Source organism: Dromiciops gliroides, chromosome 4 (assembly GCF_019393635.1).
Source record: "Dromiciops gliroides isolate mDroGli1 chromosome 4, mDroGli1.pri, whole genome shotgun sequence".
In the NCBI taxonomy this organism is placed as follows: Eukaryota; Metazoa; Chordata; class Mammalia; order Microbiotheria; family Microbiotheriidae; genus Dromiciops; species Dromiciops gliroides.
The window spans coordinates 440,395,533-440,415,447 of record NC_057864.1 but is presented as its reverse complement, the minus strand read 5'-3'; the positions used below and the strand labels follow the sequence as shown (position 1 = coordinate 440,415,447).

The following is a 19,915-nucleotide window of genomic DNA, read 5'->3' as shown; positions in this document are numbered from 1 at the left end:
ACTATACTACAAAGTAGTAATTATCAAAACAGTCTGATACAGGTCAAGGACTAGATTGAGCAGTAGAACAGATTAGGTATACAATATATAAAAACAAAAGAGTACAACAGATTAGTGTTTGATTAAACCTGAGGATAAATCCCAGCTATTGGGGTAAGACAACCCACTATTTAACAAAAATTGTTGGAAAAACTGATCAGACCTGAGTCACTTTAATAACTGAATAGAGATGGATGGATTAGAGTTGGATTGGGGAGAGACTTGAAGCGGGCAGACCCACTAGCAGACTATTACAGTAATCCACGTGTGAGGTGATAAGGGCCTGAACCCATAGTAGATGCAGTGTCAGAGGAGAGAACAGGATGTATTGAAGAGGTGTTGCAAAGGTGAAATTGAAAGGCCCAGGTAATAGTTTGGATATGAAGGATAGGAGATAATGAGGAATCCAGGATGTGAGTCTGAGGGACTGGAGCCTGGGACTGCCCTCTGTGGTAATAGGGAAGGTAGAAGTAGAGAGTTTAGAGGGAAACACAATGAATTCTGTTTTGGACATACTGATTTTGAGATGTCTGCTGGGCATCTAGTTTGAGATGTCTAAATGACAGTTGGAGATGTGAGATTGGAGGTAAGCAGAAAGATTGGGGCAGGAAAAGTAGATTTGAGAATCATTAGGATACAGATGATAATTAAATTAGTTTGAGCTGATAAGGAGAAGGGAAGAGACCCCAAGACAGAGCCCTGAGGGCTCTAACCTATGGTTAGAGGGTGTGATCAGAGGAGGAAACAGAAGGAGTGATCAAATAGGTAGGAGGAAAACCAGGAGATAGTGGTGGTGTATCCCTAGAGAACAGAGAGTATCAAGCAGAGCGTGATCAATAGTGTCAGAGGTTGAAAAGAAGTCAAGGATAATGAGGATAGAGAAAAGGCTGTTGGATTTGGCAGCTAAGAGATAACCATCCTTAATTACAAAGGATTTATGATGAGACATGCTTCCTATCTCCTGACAGAGGAGATGGATTGAGAGGATAGATGAGACCAGGGGCTTTTTTGGACATGGCCAATGCAGGAATTTGTTCTGTTTGTAAGAAGGGTCTTGTTGAGGGGTTACACAGAGGTGGGAGGGAAAGGAGGCATTTATTTGTGAAAATAAAATATAATTTTATCTTTAAAAATTCATTAAGCACTTAATAAGTGCCTACTATATACTATGCTAGGCATTGTGTTAGTCACTGAGGATAAGAAAACAAAAATAAATTGTTCCTATTCTTAAGAAGCTTACATTGTATTGGAGAAAAACAAGTACGTGCACTCAGAAAATTAAATGCAAATTATATACAAAGTAATTTCTAGAAGAAGGAGGTAGCAACTGAGGGAATCTGGATAAGAATCCTATTAGCTGAATTTTGAATGAGGCGGAGATAAGGCAGGAATGTGTTTTAGAGAACAACAGTCAATGCAGAGACATCATGGAGAGTTGTATGTGGGGAGTACAAGTAGGCCAGTCTGACTGGATTTTTAAAAAGGCTTTAAAAGTCAAATCAAGGAGTTGATAGTTTGTCCTATAGCTAAAGAGGAGCTCATTGAGTAAGGAATAAGACTTGTGCTTTAGGAATATCAAATTGGTAGCTGCATGCAGAATGGGTTGGGGAGGAGTGAGGCTAGATGCAGGGAGGCCACTTTTTATTTTATTATTTTTTTTTTTGTGAGGCAATTGGGGTTAAGTGTTGCCCAGGGTCACACAGCTAGTATGTGTTAAGTGTCTGAGGCCGGATTTGAACTCCAGGGCTGGTGCTCTATCCACTGCATCACCTAGCTGCCTGGAGGCTACCTTTTAAACAGCTACTGCAGCAGTACAGGGGAAAGGTGAGATGGGCCTTTATTAAGATGGTGGCAGTGTCAGTAGAAAAGGGGATAAATTCAAGATATATTTTGGAAGTAGAATTGACAAGATTTGGCAACTGATTAAATATATGAAGTGAAGGAGAGAGAAGAGTTGAGGAAACTTTGAAGTTGTGAACCTGGGTGACTGGAAAGGTGGTGGTGCTCCGGGCAGAAATAGAAAAATTGGGGAAAAAAAAGAATAGTTAGGAGGGAAAAGATAATGATTTTTTTGATGGCAGAAAAATAACAGCAATATCAGAAAAAACAGTGCTACTTACTTCTTTACTGTTTCCTTACAACAGCTCTACCTTTACCTCTCTCAAGATCACACCTTTGCCCTGCCTTCAAATTTATAGCAGTTAACTTAGCTTCCTACTCTTCTGAAAAGGTTGAAGTGATCCAACAGGAACACTCTCAAATTTCCTCTTTTCTTTCTCTAAACATGTTAGTATCATCCATAAATTCTTTTCTTCATTCTGTTTCAGCTAAAGTTAATCCTGCTCCTTTTTGAGCCCCAAGCCCGTTCCCTGCATCTTTGATCCCATGTACCCTTGATTTTATTACAATTGTTTCAGAATTTCATTCCAACATTAATTTCATTTTTGTCATGTATCTTCAATGTCTTCTTCCTTTCCATTGATTCTTTCCTATAATGCCTATAGACATACTTAGGTCTTCCCAATCCTTTAGGGGAAAAAAAGGTCTTTTTGTATTCTTCTCTTACATCCAGTGACTTCCCTATCTTACTCTCTTCCCTTCTTAGCTAAACTTCTTAAACATCTATGCCTGATTTCATAGGAAGATATCCAGCCTCAGCCACCAGTTCTTGTTGAGCTAAATTAGTTTTCTGGGTTTTCAGTTCCTTCTCAGAAGGAATCCAGAGGTACTATGTCTCTGACCTCAGGGCTTCCACCTCTTATTGTTGTCTTCATTTTCATATATCTCTAAACACCAGTCAGAAACATTGAACCTAGATCTTCCAAGTGCCTTAAACATAGTTCAGCGGTTCAACAACTTGGCACACCTGATTCCTAATTATATTTACTCCTACCTTCTATTTCTACACATTCAGCATTTATTCCAGTGATGGCAATTTTCCAGGGAAGGTATTAGCAAAAACTAAAAGATTAAGGATCTTGGTTTTAGTAGGCATGAAGAATGAACCTGTGACCTGTATAGAGTGTATAAGCTTTGTCTTTCTGTCACTATTAAATAACTGTTACTTATGCTCAAAAGGCAGTCTGATTACCCTCCTAGAAGGTAAGGTAAAGAGGCTTGATGAACATCTCTTGATTCTTAAAGTTATTAAGGCAAACGAAGTCTTTCTTAAAACAAACAACTTTCTTAAAACAAAAGGGCTTCAATGTGAAAACAAAGAAAAACAATGATCTAAAGTGCCAGAAGAGAATCATGATCTGTGTCTGGTTGGAGGTTTGAAGAATATTATCTGGAAGAGAATGAAGATCACTGAATATTTGGAACCAAGAAATGGATATGAGGCTATTCCTGATGGAGTGAGAACTCAGCACTCTTTTTAAAAATAATATTTTATCTTTTCCCAATTACACGTAGAAACAATTTTTAACATTCATTTTTAAAAATTTTGGGTTCCAAATTCTTTCTCTCCCCTCCCCTCCCACCTTCCTGAGAAGGTAAGCAATTTGATACAGGTTACATATGTACAGTCCATCAGTTCTTTCTCTGGAGCTGGACAGCATTTTTTATCATGAGTCCCTAGGAACTGTTTTAGATCATTGTATTGCTGAGAAAGCTAAGTCATTTGTAGCCAATCATCATACGATGTTGCTGTTACTATGTACAATGTTCACCTGGCTCTGCTCACTTCACTTTGCATCAGTTCAGTCTTTCCTGGTTTTTCTGAAATCATCCTGCTCATCATTTCTTATAGCACAATAGCATTCCTTTATAATCATATACCCAAACTTGGAGGACTCTTAGAATGTGAATTCAAATGATGGACTCCTGGTTAGGAATGGAGTACAGACATACCTCATTTTATTGTGCTTCATTTTATTGCACTTTGCAGATACATATTGAAGGTTTGTGGCAACCCTGCATCAAGCAAGACTTTGGTGCCATTTTTCCAACAGTATGTTTTCACATCGTGTCTGTGTCACAGTTTAGTAATTCTCACAGTATATAAAACTTTTTCATTATTATTACATCTGTTATGGTGATCTGTGATCAGCTATCTTTGGTGTTAATATTGTAACTGTTTGCACTATGAACCACACCCATACAAGATGGTGAACTTAATTGATAAATGTTGTGTATTTTCTGATTGCTCCACCGAGTGGCCATTCCCATCTCTCCCCCTCTCCTTGGGCCTTCCTATTCTTTGAGACATGACATGTTGAAAATAGGCCAATTAGCCCTATAGTGGCCTCTAAGTATTCAAGTGAAAGGGAGAAAATCAGTTGATACAGCAAATTTCATTGCTGTCTTGTTTTAAGAAATTGTTATAGCCACCCCAACCTTTAGCAACCACTACCCTGATCAGTTAGCAGCTATCAACATTGAGGCAAGACCCTCCAACAGCAAAAATGTTATGACTCTCTGAAGACTTAGGTGATGACTGGCATTTTGTTTTGTTTTGTTTTTTGGGGGTTTTTGGGGTTTTGCAGGGCAATGAGGGTTAAGTGACTTACCCAGGGTCACACAGCTAGTAAGTGTCAAGTGTCTGAGGCTGGCTTTGCACTCAGGTCCTCCTGAATCCAGGGCCAGTGCTCTATCCACTGCGCCACCTAGCTGCCCAACTGGCATTTTTTTTAGCAATAAAATGTTTTTTAGTTAAGGTATGTACAATTTTTTAAACATAATGCACACTTAATAGATTATAGTATAGTGTAAACATAACTTTTATATGTACTGATAAACCAAAAAATGCCTGTGGCTCACCTTATTGCAATATTTGTTTTACTGTGGTGGTCTGAAACTGAAATTACAATATCTCTGAAGTGTGCCTAAATATTTAATAAGACCGTACCAAGGCAGCTAGGTGACACCATGGATAGTGAGCTGAACTTAGGAAAGACTTGAGTGCAAATCCAACTTCAGACACTTACTAACTGTGGGACCCTGGGTAAGTCACTTAACCACTATCAGCCTCAGTTCCCTCATCTGTAAAATGATGATAATAGCACCTACCTTCTGGGGTTGTTATAAGGAGAAAATGTTTATAAAGTGCTTTTCAAATCTTGTTTTTGTTTTTTCTGGCAGGGCAATGAGTGTTAAGTGACTTGCCCAGGGTCACACAGCTATTAAGTATCAAGTGTCTGAGGCTGGATTTGAACTCAGGTCTTCTTGAATCCAGGGCCGGTGCCTTATCCCCTGTGCCACCTAGCTGCTCCCAAGTGCTTTTCAAATCTTAAAGTGTTATATAAATTCTAGCTGTTATTTTAAAAATGTTTGCATCGAGTCTTGAAAATCTAATCAAACGGTCTTTGAAGTAAAGAGAAACCGGGAGAGGAAAATTACCTATGTAGATCTGTTGAGTTAGATACTGTAAAATATTTTTAATGACTAGGGCTAATTTTGGGGCTAATCTGATTGGGGTACTTAATCTGGGACTTTTCACTAGCTGGCTATCTGACTGCTATTAATTTTTTTTTTTATGTATAAGGTATTTTATTTTTTCCGTTACATGTAAAGATAGTTCTCAACTTTTGTTTATACAAGCTTTACAATTTCAGATTTTTCTCCCTCCCTCCCCTCCCTCCCCCCTCCCCTCCCTCCCCCCCCCCTCCCCTAGACAGCAGGTAATCTGATAGAGGTTATATCTATATATCTATATGTCTATATACATAGACATATAGATATATATATACACACACACATATATATATACACATAATAACATTAATCCTATTTCTGCATTAATCCTGTTACAAGAGAAAAAATCAGAGCAGTGATGCAAAACCTCAAAATAGAAAAAAAAAAACAACAGCACCCCAAACAAAAGAAATAGTATGGTTCAATCAGCATCTATACTCCACAGTTCTTTTTTTTTTTCTTGGATTTGGAGATCCTCTATCATGAGTTCCCTGGAACTCTTCTGTATGATTGCATTGGTGAGAAGAATATAGTCCATCACAGTAGGTCAACACTCAGTGTTGATGATACTGTGTACAATGTTCTTCTGGTTCTGCTCATCTCACTCATCATCAGCTCGCGTAAGACCCTCCAGGTTTCTCTGAACTCCTCCTGCTCATCATTTCTTACAGCACAATAGTATTCCATTGTAATTTAATGTGGGCCGTTTATAAAGTTCCACCACACTGCTCCACTCCCAAAATGATAACCAAAATATTAAGAAGCCTCTTAACTAAATAATCAAAGCAGAGTTTATTTATGAGATACTATTTAAAATTAAGAATACAGGGAAATAAAATGTACAACCTGACTGCATTGTGGTACATCTCTTTCCACTGCGTCTCTTTGGAACTTCTTGAATACAATAGGGGCCTTAGCCGCCTCTTGCCTCAGGGTACTTTCACTTTTATTCCAACTCCAAGCCCCTTTCATTTTGTAAATCCCTTCTCTTCTAACTTTCCTCTCCTTACTGCCACTGCTGAACCCCTGTGTTTCTCTCTCACCGACCTTCTGCCTGTCTGCTCTGTCAGTCTGCCCTTCGGCCTCTCTTTTCCCTGCTCCTAGACCTTCTCATCTTCTCCTGCGTCCTTGTAGCCCTGTCTCTAGTCTGCCGAGCTCCAACCTTTCTAATCTCATCAGCCGCCGCTTGACCTCTTCTCCACCTCGTCTCCTCCGTCCGAACCCCCTTCTCAGCCTCTCTTGTCCGTCCCCCCTCTCTCCTTTCTAATCTCAGCCTAAAGGTAGGGTCCCCAAATCAAAATAAATTTCCACAATACTGTAGAGAGTAGCTACAGTTTAGGAAAAAGAATAGTAATAGAGATACCCAGAAGTACACAGGACACAAGATAAATACAATTAAAAACAAGCAGCATTGTTGTCAGAGTAATTTATAGACTATCTTCCTAGAAAAAGGAGACACATGGGGCAGCTAGGTGGCGCAGTGAATAGAGCACTGGCCCTGGATTCAGAAGGACCTGAGTTCAAATCCAGCCTCAGATCCTTGACACTAGCTGTGTGACCCTGGGCAAGTCACTTAACCCCAATTGCCTCACAAAAAAAAAAAAAAAGAAAAAGGAGGCACATAAGTCTGGGAAACATATCACAAGTCTGGCAGAGAAGAAAGATATACAAGTGATGGTGGACTTCACTTTATTTAGATATCTGCTAGACTTTTCTCTCTGCCAAAAGCAGAGTCAAAGTTAATTTTTTTACTTAATGATGATTTCATCCTTCCAAAGATGGAGAAACCAACATGGGTAAATTCTGTTCTGGCTCTGATTCACAAGAACAGAGAAAAACTGGTTGCTAGGTGGGGTGGAAAAATAGGAACCTGGGGAGGACTACTACCTTAGAATTTGCCTTAGAGAAGGAAAGGCAAGTTGGGCATAGTTTAATGTGTATCCTAGATTTGGGGAGAACATATTTCAGTGGGTTAAGAGAAAGGATAGGTAGCGTCTTATGGACTAAAGTTCTAAAACAGAAGTCAGTCCAGAAAGGATAAGTGTAAAACTCTGAAGACACTACGAAAAACAATTAAAATGAGGAGAAATTGGAGTTGTCTGAAGAGGTCAATATGAATACACATGGAACTCACCAGCCAACTTGGATTTTTTTAAAAGATATGTAGTACAGAAGATGAAGGCAAAGATGAATAATAGAAGATGGATACAAAGCATGGCATTTTCCTGTAAGAACAACGTTAGTATAGATAAATCTAGCCACAGAATAAATAAAAGAGAAGTTAAGGAGGTGAATAGAATTTTAGAAAAATTAAATATAATAGACCTCTGGAGAAAACTGAATGGGGATAGAAAAGAATATGCCTTTTTCTCAGTGGTACATGGCACATACACAAAAATTGACCATATATTAGGGCATAAAAACCTCACAGTCAAATGCAGAAATAGTAAATGCATCCTTTTCAGATCATGAGGGAATAAAAATTATGTGTAATAAAGGGCCATGGAAAAATAAATAAAAAGTTAATCGGAAAATAATCTCATCCTAGAGAGAGATAGAGAGAGACAAAAACCCAGAAATTTAAGATACAGAATGGGGGAGGGCTTAGAAGTGATGGTCTTGGAAGGAGCTCTGGGTTCAAGTTCTGCCTCAGTTATGGTCCTGGAGAAGATACTTTGTCTCTCTGTGCCTCAGTTTCCCCATCTGCAAAATGAAGGGGTTGGACTACCAGATCTAAATTTATTTTCCTAAGCTACATCTGAGGTCCCTTCTAGAACTAGAGCCTGAGCCCCAACTTCAAACCATGTGACATCCTCTCTGGCTATTCTCCCTACCCCCTCTTACACATGAACCCTGGTCTCTTTCCTGGGACAAACCTGGGCTCTCATAGGCAAGTGTTCACTCTCTTGCCCCAAACCAGGCTTCTGAAACACTTCCCAGACACCAGCTTGAACCCATGGCATTGAACGTGTAGCCTTTGCCCCCTTGTTACCCACGTCCCCTTTTTGGTTGTCTTCCCCCATTAAATTCCTGGGGGGGGCGGGGAAGAACAGTGTTAGTAGTGTTAAAGCAAAGTGTGGCAAAAACAGTTTGGTTAGCTATCCTGGGGCAAAGATAAGGCTCAAAGAAGAGACAGGGCTGTTGTTTATAAAGAGGCAGGACAATGACATCTGATGACAGAGACAAGGGGGAAATTCCCAATTCTTATTTTGCTTGTTTTTTTCCTACCAGAAAGAATCATCTTTGTACTAAAAAGGACAGAACAAAACCTTCAAATTAGGGGGTTGAAACCCAGTAGAAATAAGGCACTAGAGAACACATAGCTGCCCTTGATGAGTTCAGGTCACCTGGCTCAGATGAATTATGTCCTAAGGTAGTGGAAGAGCTGGTAGTTGTGGTTTCTAAGTCCTTGTCAGTGATCTTTGAAAGATTGTCCAGAAATGAAGAGATACTGCAGGATTGGAGAAGGCAAATGTCCAGATTTTTTTAGGGGAAGAAAAGGGAGTTTCCAAATTATAAGCCAGTGAATGAGCTTGACTCCAATTCTGGGCAAAATTCTAGAACAAATTATTATAGACATGGTTAGTGAACATCTAATAAAGAAACCAGTGCTCGCAAGTGCCAGTATAACTTCATCAAGAACAGCTTATCTATCTATCCTAGGCCAACCTTATTTCTCTTTTGGAACTAATTTTTTTAAAGCTGGTAGATCAAAGGAATTCTGGAAATAGAATTTATCTAGATTTTTAGCAAAGCACTTGATAAACTATCATGCTGTTCTTGTGGAAAAGTCCATATTGGAATTTACCCACTGAGGTGTACTGAACCAAATTTTTTTCCTGTTCTGAAATTTCAGGCTTATTCTCTTTTTAAAAATTTATTTATTTATTTTTTTTGGTGAGGCAATTGGGGTTAAGTGACTTGCTCAGGGTCACACAGCTAGTAAGTGTTAAGTGTCTCAGGCCGGATTTGAACTCAGGTACTCCTGAATCCAGGGCCGGTGCTCTATCCACTGTGCCATCTAGCTGCCCACTTTCAGGCTTATTCTCAATCAGAAATTTTTCTTAGTTGCTTAGTAAGTTTTGGTGTACATTCCAAATCACTGTGTTTTAACAACCTCAGTCTTTTTTTAGAAATTATTTGCACCTCAGAAGGATGATTAATCTGACAGACTGATAGACTATCAGCATAATTTTTTTCCACATACTTTTGATGTGTGAAGACCTAACTTTGCACTAAGCAATCTAACTACAAATGTTTGAGGGCCTGAGTGGTTTGCCATTTCCTTCTCTAGCTCATTTTATAGATGAAGAACTGAAGCAAACAGAATTCAGTGACTTGTCTAGGATCAAACAGCTAGTAGATGTCTGGGGCTGGATTTTAACTTATGAGAATGAGTCTTCCTGATTCTAGACTCAATGCTTTATCCACTATGCCACTTAAGGGGCTGTTAAAGACTGAGGCCATTAAAACACAGCAATATAAAAGCTGCCCCTTAGAAAGAATGGAAGTCTCCTAGAAATTTGTTTTTGTTTGTTAAAAACCCTTATTGGTTGGTATCTCTTCTCTCATCAGTGTTGGCAGTTCCCTTCACCACCATCTGTGGTGGTTCTTGTTTGTACCTTTCCATAAATCTTCTATAGATTATCTAACCAGTGCATTTGGGGCTCTCCTCTAGGTCTTTGAGTATTTTCATGGATACTAAGGCAACACTCAAGCAGTCCTGTGATCCATCTCTCTTACTACATTTTCTCATTATACATGTCCTCGATGACATTTTATATGTTCTTGGCATGTGTGATCAAGATGGCTGTGAATTTTTTCCTTTGTAAAATCACCAGTCCCAGCCTCCCTCTCCTTAACACCCCCCAATCCAGGTACTGCCTTGGTTTTGAAGAGCAGTTTAGAAAGTTTAGGCAGGTCATTTGGGAAATCCATGAATAATCCTACTTGCTTCTTTTAAAGTGCTTAGGGCTTAGGTGATAACTCTTGACTCTACAGCAGTTCTCCCCTCACTCAAGTTTATCTTCTCAACCATATTGCTCCTCAACTCACATAATTTTCTCCCCTCCCTCTCCTTAGGGAAAGGGAAAGAATATATCATTAAATACATGAAACATATTTGTAATATCTTTGGAAAGCACATATCTGACATCTTTGCTGATTTTTTAATTCATTACATCTGTTTACTACAATACATAACTCACAATTGCTTTCTATGATTGTGTCCTAAAGTATATATTTACCCATAACTTTCTATTATTTGTGAATTGTGAAATATTTTTTGAACAGTACTGGTTTTGGAATCTGTTGGTTATTTGACTATTCTCTCATGTAGAAAGTATGGAAGGCAAAAGAACTTATATAATTTCATTTTAGATATTCTAATTGTTTTAAGTTTTACAGTTTGATTTGAAAGTACTATGTTATTTATAAAGGAGAGTCTCATAATAGTATAACATAACTAATTTAGGGTGGAGGAGCTAGCTCACCTAATATTGTCTATTTAAGTACTTTCTTCTTGGGTAATATTTCAGTGTTTCAACAGAATTGCTGTCTTCTACCTGGTCATTGTTAGATAGATGCTGACTCGCCTCAATTTGTCAAGCTCAGGAAGCATTAGCTGTCATCTAGTTGGTGACATGTTTGCTATGAGGAATGTATTTTTGTTGCACAAGTGGAGTATATTGTCTCCTTTTCCAAGCCAAGACTAATATTTTGTTTCCAAAGGAAAACTCAAACATTTTCCACATTATTCTTACTGGACAGTTGCAGGTTTTGTTCCAAAAGAAACATACATGGATTCTCTAGGTTTCTTATCAAACCTGAAATAAGCCAGATAGTTTCAGGGATGTAGTTTGAAGTTATTGTTTAGAAACTTTTGGTGTGAAATCTTTATTTTAATCTAATAGTAGTAGCAAGGTGGCAGTGATCTTCTTTTGGTTTAAGGGACCTCCTAAATTAGAATTGGTAAAAATGAAAGAAAACTACTGAAATTTTCTAGAAGTGTGTGGTGTATGAAGTTTATTCTCTTGTCTTTTACAGCAAGAGTCAATTAAATTACACCTCCTGGATATGTGGGCTGAGTAGCAAAGCTATGTTTTAATAGCTTAAGTGAAGACTTAAAAAAACAACAACCATATTTTAGGTTTTAGCAGCTTCTTGTTACCCTTCAGAATATTAAGAATTGGTGGTATATTTCAGGTTTGTTATAATGTGACATGTGGCTTGAACTCAGTGGATTGTCTTAATACAAACTGAACACAACTCTCCAGGTATATATGTGTATTTATATTTTAGAGGCTTGGTAAATTTGAGATTTCACAATAATGCTTATTCATACATGTGAGGAAGAAGATATACTTTGTAATTGTTATTCTTCAGGCTTTCACATTAAATGTAAATTTAACCCAGCTAATTGGGTTAATGTGAGGTATTAACCTAGTTCCATTCAGGTGAGTCTCAGGAACATGTAATTTGACAGTATTTGCCTCTGTAGTTTTTTGTATATTTTGCATAAGAGAATTTATATTTATAATTTTACTCTTTGAAATTTTTTCTATAGTTATGCAGAAGGCGTGGCGAGAAAGAAATCCTCCAGCTCGTATCAAAGCAGCTTATCAAGCTTTAGAACTGAACAATGAGTAAGTCGGAAATATGTGAAAATGAGTTTGTTTTGAAGGAATACCCAAGATACCAGATTTGTCAAACATCTTTTATTTCATTTTACATTATTTATTTATTATTTTGGAAGAAATTTGGAATAGTTTTAGAGTTTTTCCCCCCAAACATGCATATTATGAATACATTGTAACTTTTTATTTTTTTACACCTGTGCTGTGTTTTTGAAACTATGGCATTTCTTTCTTTTGAATAGATGTTAAAAATAGGAGCAATCTTTTTGTAAAAATTGAGATTGCTAATTCAATTGGCAGTAATTAATACTTATACTGTAGTTCCTAGGTCTTTGTGAAAGTACAGAAGCATGTATCCTCTGAAAGATTTTTTTTCTATCCTAATAGGTTTTTTTAAAAAATCCTAATAGGTTTTCGAAAGGCATTTCCCAGAACTCTTGGGTTTAGCTTTCATTATACTATAATTTCATTTTACTAGTAAGCATTTTTTTTTATTTTTGTGGGGCAATGAGAGTTAAGTGACTTGCCCAAGGTTGCACAGCTAGTGGCATGTGTCTGAGGCTGCATTTGAACTCAGGTCCTCCTGAATCGAAGGCCACCTAAAGTTCTCTGAACCAAAATGGTATTTGAGGGACAAAAAGCTCATTTAAAGTAAAAGGCATAGTCCCTGCTCTTAGGAACATTACAGTTTAATTTTTTTATTTTATTTTATTTTTTGCGGGAGAATGAGGGTGAAGTGACTTGCCCAGGGTCACACAGCTAGTAAGCGTCAAGTGTCTGAGGCCTGATTTGAACTTAGGTCCTCAGGAATCCAGGGCCAATACTTTATCCACTGAACCACCTAACTGCTTCTATTACAGTTTAATTTGAAATGAAATGTATCCTTGCAAATCAGTTTAACATTAAAAACATTTGATCAGTAAATGTAAAATATGAAATTAAAATGCCAAATGATGCAGAATGAAAGGAACCAGAGTTGGTTTGTCAGGGGGTACATCCTGGAGTGGTAAATTTGGGGTTACATTTTTAAGGAGTTAAGGAATATCAGTTGGTGGGCATTGTAGGATAGATTTAAAGCAGTCTTTCTTACTGAAAAAAGGTAATTTCAGTAGTCTTTTCTCTCTGATTTACATATACTTTAAAATATACCAGTTTAGGTACAAGCTAGTTCTTTTTTTTTAAGTGTTTTTTCTTGGTTAGTGGAATTATTATATACTTTACTTTTTTTTTTTTAAGCAATCAGAGTTAAATGACTAGCCCAGTGTTATACAGCTAGTAAGTGTCTGAAGCCAGCTTTGAACTCATATCCTCCTGACTCCAGAGCTAGTACTCTATCCAATGAGCCACCTAGCTACCACATACTTCACTTTTATTTGAAAACTCTTAATAGTGTAACATAGAGAGTATTTACATAATATGATTTGTTTTGCCTTGTATGACCTTTAATTGGCTCCCTGCCCTATTGTCATCTTCCCTTTTTTTACCTGGCCAGATATTTCTACTAATTCCATCATTCTCCTGGGTTAATGAAACAAGGTAGAAACATTGTCTTCATGAGGATACTTTTTTTCTTTTCTTTTTTAAAAATTTATTTATTTTCTGATAAAAGTATTTTATTTTTTTCCAGTTACATGTAAAGATAGTTCTCAACATTTGTTTATACAAGCTTTCCAATTTCAGATTTTTCTCCCTCCCCAAGACAGCAGGTAATCTGAAATAGGTTATATATATACAATAACATCAAACATATTTCTGCATTAGTCATGTTATAAGAGAAGAATCAGAGCAATGAGAAAAAAACCTCAAAATAGAAAAACAACAGCACCAAAACCAAAAGAAATAGTATGGTTCAATCAGCATCTATACTCCACAGTTCTTTTTTTTTTTTTTTTCTGGGTTTGGAGATCCCCTTCCATCATGAGTCCCCTGGAACTCTCCTGTTCCATTGCATTGGTGAGAAGAATCTAGTTCATCACAGTTGATCAACACACAATGTTGATGATACTGTGTACAATGTTCTTCTGGTTCTGCTCATCTCACTCATCATCAGTTCATGCAAGTTGTTCCAGGTTTCTCTGAACTCTTCCTGCTCATTGTTTCTTACAGCACAATAGAATTCCATTACATTCATATACCACAACTTGTTCAGCCATTCCCCAATTGATGGGCAACCCCTCAATTTCCAATTCCTTGCCACCACAAAGAGAGCAGCTATAAATATTTTTGTACATGTGGGTCCTTTTCCCTTTTTTATGATCTCTTTGGGAAAAAGACCCAAAAGTGGTATTGCTGGGTTAAGGGGTATGCACAGCTTTATAGCCCTTTGGGCATAATTCCAGATTGCTCTCCAGAATAGTTGGATCAGTTCACAGCTCCACCAACAATGCATTAGTGTTCCAATTTTCCCACAACTTCTCCAACATTTGTTATTTTCCTTTTTTGTCATCTTAGCCAATTTGATAGGTGTCAGGTGGTACCTCAGAGTTGTTTTAATTTGCATCTCTTTAATCAATAGTGATTTAGAGCATTTTTTTCATATGGGGTGGATACTTTTAAAATGAACAGAGTACCTGGAGGGAACAAGGGGACCTCTAGCTATTGAAAACATTACATTAACAAGATTGAGTTCACCAAGGTGTATAGTCATTACTGTGGGAAATTCAGGGACCCTCACCCCAAAGGAAGAGGAAACATAGAACAGGTAAGTGTCAATGAGGAGGAAGACTAAGACTTGTAATAGTGTTGGGAATTGGGAAGACTACTATAGAAGACCAAGGGAAGATGGACTTGTTTTGGATACCACTTGTAGGACCCTGGACAGAACGGAAACTGTGTGATGGAAGGCAGAGCCTGAGGGAGGAGAGGTTGGATTGGGGGGTTCAGGGCTATCAGGGACATGATAGTGGTTATCAGGCACAATTATTTTCTCCTACATTACCCTCATCTCCCTGGATTTTTTTCACTATTTCTCCCTGACTCTGATGAAGGAGTTATAATCACTTTGGAAAAATTGACTAGGACATGAATCAGAAGTTTTTAGAAAAAGAAATTCATCCCATACAAATAGCTTGTCTTAGTCTCTATATTATTGAAAAAATTTTATTTGTGGGCATATAATTTTTTAAATTAAAGAACTATACTAAGTTAAGCATCTCAATATATATGTATATATATATATATAGACTTATAAGCAGGTTTAATTATCATATAATTCAACATCCTACCTCTTTATATAATATGTTATATACTTTACATTTTTATCCAATATATTTATATTCCCCCCTCACCCCCCCTTCACCTCAAGAAACAATGAAGGACAATAGTTCAGAAACATACAAATTAGAGGCAAAAAGATAAATAATGGGACAAAACCCCCCAGGAAGAATGAAGTATTTTGAGCTCCTAATATATGCCCTTCACTGGAGATACAAATATAAGCAAGCAAGACAGGCCCTGCTCTCAGAGAACTTCTGTTCTAATGGAGGAAGACATAGAAAGGGGAATAGGCAGTCTCGGGGGAGAGGGGGCAGATGTGCAGTAGCATGGTCTGGAAATGACCCGGATTGGTAAGGAGGTCTGATTCAGAATGAGAGAAGACAAAGGCCCTCCTAGAGTGCGCAACTGAGAGGACAGTGACTTAGCCTTTCTAGACATAATTCTCTTATCTCTAAAATGGAAATAGTGGTAATGTCTCCCTTCCTGGGTCATGAGTATCAGATGAGATACACTCGTCAAACACTTTGAGGATTTTAAAACCCTATAGAGATGCTATCAGAGCCCAGGGACCCAGGGTGGAATTTAAGTGGTTCTGGTGTGGGAAGGGAAGGAATAAGCATTTATATAGCACCTACTATGTGCCAGGCACTGTGTTAAACAACAACCCTGAAAGGGAGATGCTATTATATTCTCCATTTTTACGGTTGAAGAAACTGAGGCAATCATAGGTTGCATGACTTGTCTGGGGTTACCCAGCTGGTGAATGCCAGAGGTCAGATTTGAGCTCAGGTCTTCCTGACTCCAGGCCCTGTGTTCTGTGCACTCTGGTGCCCTAGCTGTCCATAGGAGCAGAGTCCAGAGGTCTTGTGGAAGATGGCTGGAGTGGGGACAACTCAGTCTGGAGATGGCTGGGAAGTCAGAGAGAAGGACAGTAAAGAGAGGGGCCAAGAGGAGGGAAGAAGGGATAGAAGGAAAACAGGCCCCTGGCTGGGGGTGGGGGTGGGGGAGGTGCTCTGGTTATTTCTGTGTGATAGGCCACTACTGAATTAAAATCCTGACCAGCTCCTTTGGAAGCTTAACGGCCTGGGAAGGAGGGGGTCAGTATGAGGACAACAAGGGGGCAGGAGAGGAGTGTGGAAGACAGACTGTTCCCTTCATTACAGTTGTGCCACTGCCTATGTTCTGCTGGCTGAGGAGGAGGCAACAACGATTGCAGATGCTGAGAAGTTATTTAAACAGGCCCTCAAAGCCGGGGAGACAATTTATAAGAGGTCACAGCAGCACCAGCACCAGAGTCCTCAGCACGAAGCCCAACTTAGTAAGCACATCTAAACTGAGCATATCTTTCCAGATACTCTCTTTTTTTCATTTTAAGGTAACTGCTTATAGGTTAGCTCACTTTCATAGGAAATCAACTAATCTACTTACTCAGCTTATTTGTAAACTAAAAAAAGAAAAAAATATGCTTATTAAGAGAAAACATACTGACATAACACTTTTGCTTTGATTATATTGAAAGAAGATACAATACTAATTTTTATAATACTTACTATCAAAACAAATATAGGGGCAGCTAGGTGGCACAGTGGATAGAGCACTGGCCCTGGATTCAGGAGTACCTGAGTTCAAATCCAGCCTCAGACACTTAACATTTACTAGCTGTGTGACCCTGGGCAAGTCACTTAACCCCAATTGCCTCATCAAAAAACCCCAAAAAACAAACAAACAAACAAACCAAATATAATTCATCTCAAGGGGATATTGAGAGAATCATTGAAGAGACTCGCTTTCAAAGTTTGTTGTTCCTAAAAGGAAGGTGCTGTATTCACTATTTGAGAGGTTTTTTTGCTGGTAATGTGATGCTTCTTTGGTCCTCTGTCATCCCAAAACCTGTTGTTCAGGCTGTGGGATATAGATGAATTTACTTTATTAAATTCTCAGCACAATATCCACCCTCATACCTTGTACTGATCGTTTCTGAAATTCCCCACAAAGTGCTTGAGGTGATCATTTGGTGAACTACAAAAACTGAGCCCTCCCTTTTTTCCATAGGGAGACACTCTTACCAAAGACATTAGGAGCAACAACACTGCTGCTGCCTTCTCTTGTGGCCAAAGAGCTTCAGTTCCATGATTTTGGCAGTTAGTGGACAATAAATTGAAATGTTTATATATTGCATTATCTGTTAGCAGTTAAGTTCTAAATCTTTTTGTTTGTGGAAATTCAGGTTTGGATAATGTCCCCTCTCTAGGCTAAATATTGATGTATGCAGTATGTTTCATTACTGCATGTTGTTATAACACACAATTGTGGGAATTTATAATTTTGCAGGCTGGAACTAATGAAATTGCATATTTTAAAAAGTATTGTGTTATTTATCCTTGTAAAATTTTAAATATGAGTGAGATAGTTAGAGAAACATTTTTAAAAGGGGTTCTAGAAGTTGTTTGAGTATGTTAGCCATTGGCAGCTTCTTTTTTTTTTTAAGTTTAATTGTCCATGGAAATTTTATTTTGGAACCTCTTAGTTAGCCAGTCAAAACAGAAGTGAAGATTATAATAATACTATTATTTAAGTAGAAATATAAAATAATGAGTTAATGTTGCTTTCCTCAATTAATATGTGCTTTTTGTTCTGTGAGTCTTAAACATGAACTTGTGACTTGCATATGTACTGCGGACTTTGCATTATATTATTGTTGGACCAATTATTTGTGAGACATAAATCATACACTTTTATTTCAGTTATGTCTTCCAGTGTAAGTAAAGACATAAAATGGATAATATAAATTAAATTTTAGTTGATGACGTTAGCCAATAGTTATATCATTCTTTTCTTTTTCATTTAGGAAGAGACACCAACGTATTGGTTTATATTAAACGAAGACTAGCAATGTGTGCGAGAAAATTAGGAAGGATAAGAGAAGCAGTAAAAATAATGAGAGATGTGAGTAATTTTGAAGATCATAAGATACTTGTCTTTTAGTAATTAAAAGTGTTTTTTAACAAATTATGAATTTTTAGTTGAATTGCTGTTTTTAGTTGACTTAACAAAATATATATGGAATATACCTTTACTTAGCAAGTTGTAGGGTCTCTTTTTCAACAAATTAAATTTAATAAACATCTGTTAAGCATATTCTAGTTCTAGGAACTGGAGACAAAAATGAAACTGTCTTTGCCTTCAACAGGCTTACATTCAACTAGGGAGAGACAATATGTTACTGTTTTGCTAAACTACAAAAGAACTTCTGCGTTCATGTTTTAACCATCTTTTTTTTAAATATGCAGCTAATGAAAGAATTTCCTCCTCTTAGTATGTTGAACATCCATGAAAATCTCCTAGAATCCCTTCTAGAATTACAGGCTTATGCAGATGTTCAGGCAGTTCTAGCAAAATATGATGGTAAGTGATGTTTTTCTAACACTTTTGACTAACAATTAGATTCCCTTTTCTCTTTTAGTGTATCTGTCAGGCGGTTCAATATCAATATCAATATACATGAAACATTGGGGCCTAGAGAGATTCTCAGACTTCCTGTTTCTTTCCTCTGATGTAGTTCATTAATGGTAGCATGAAGTGCAGACTGGCATGGGTCACTAGGAGGTGTTGTCTTCTCGTCAGAGTCTTTAAATGAATTAGAAATCTGAGAGGGATACCTTTTATAGATGCGCCAGTTCACTTCACAGAGGAGTTTTAAGGATTATTACAGACACACTGCAAGGTTCTTCCTCCTGGGGACTTGAATGGGTCTCCTGTGAGGTATCTTCTTGTAACCACGAACTGAAAGTAGCCTGACATCACTCATCACAATGTCCTTGGACATGCCTTTCTGTGTATCAGTGCACCTTGTCATACTACACCTGTCCCGTTGTGGATGCTTCACCGTTAACTTAGAAATATTTGTGACCTGTTCCTTTTTGCCTATTGACTTGGAAAGTTTGAATGTGTTATATTTGGAGAAAGAAGTTTATTTCTTTTAAACATCTGGAACACTTAAGAAGTGCTTCAGAATGATGCACGCTCATGAAGAAATTTGTGAGAAATCCTTTCCATATGTTACTTACCAGATGCTTGGCCTGCTTGGGGGACATATACTAGACAAGCTTGGGACCGTATTTAAGAAATCAAAATGAGCTGATGGTAGAGAAAGTCCAGGACTTGAGATTTAACTGGTTTTAAAAATTTGAGATTTGCTCCTGTGCTTTGAATTCTTTCTTTAGTATTCCAATGTTGTAGAATTTCACTATTGTATTCTTGGAAAAAATAGGAGATCCACTGCTTTAGGATTGTATTTGCTAGTTTCACTCCAGAGCTTTGAGAGTCATTAAAGAGAAGATCTTTACCACTCTCATTCTAGTGCCAGGACTTTAACTTTTTGAAAGTCAACTTTGATATTTTTTTAAGAGTTATGATATTGATATAATGTGTTTATAGACATAGTTTTGAAATTCTTCTTCTTAAGCAATTTAAGCTTGATTTTCCTGATTTGGGATCTTTTTATTACAGATATCAGTCTTCCAAAGTCAGCCGCAATTTGTTATACAGCAGCACTGTTGAAGACTAGGACTGTGTCAGAGAGGTGAGTAGTTGTGGAATTTAGAGCATCT

General features: G+C 37.7%; 1 protein-coding gene across 3 annotated transcripts in view; it reads left to right on the top strand.

Moving 5' to 3' along the window:
* ST7L (suppression of tumorigenicity 7 like) overlaps positions 1–19,915 on the top strand; it is a 67,922-nt gene that overhangs the window by 13,351 nt on the left and 34,656 nt on the right. For all 3 annotated transcript variants that reach the window (XM_044001734.1, XM_044001733.1, XM_044001735.1), the window contains exons 6-10: positions 12,020–12,098; positions 16,469–16,623; positions 18,154–18,251; positions 18,596–18,710; positions 19,815–19,887. In XM_044001734.1, coding sequence (XP_043857669.1) covers positions 12,020–12,098; positions 16,469–16,623; positions 18,154–18,251; positions 18,596–18,710; positions 19,815–19,887 — 520 coding nt within the window. The remainder of the gene's footprint in view (positions 1–12,019; positions 12,099–16,468; positions 16,624–18,153; positions 18,252–18,595; positions 18,711–19,814; positions 19,888–19,915) is intronic.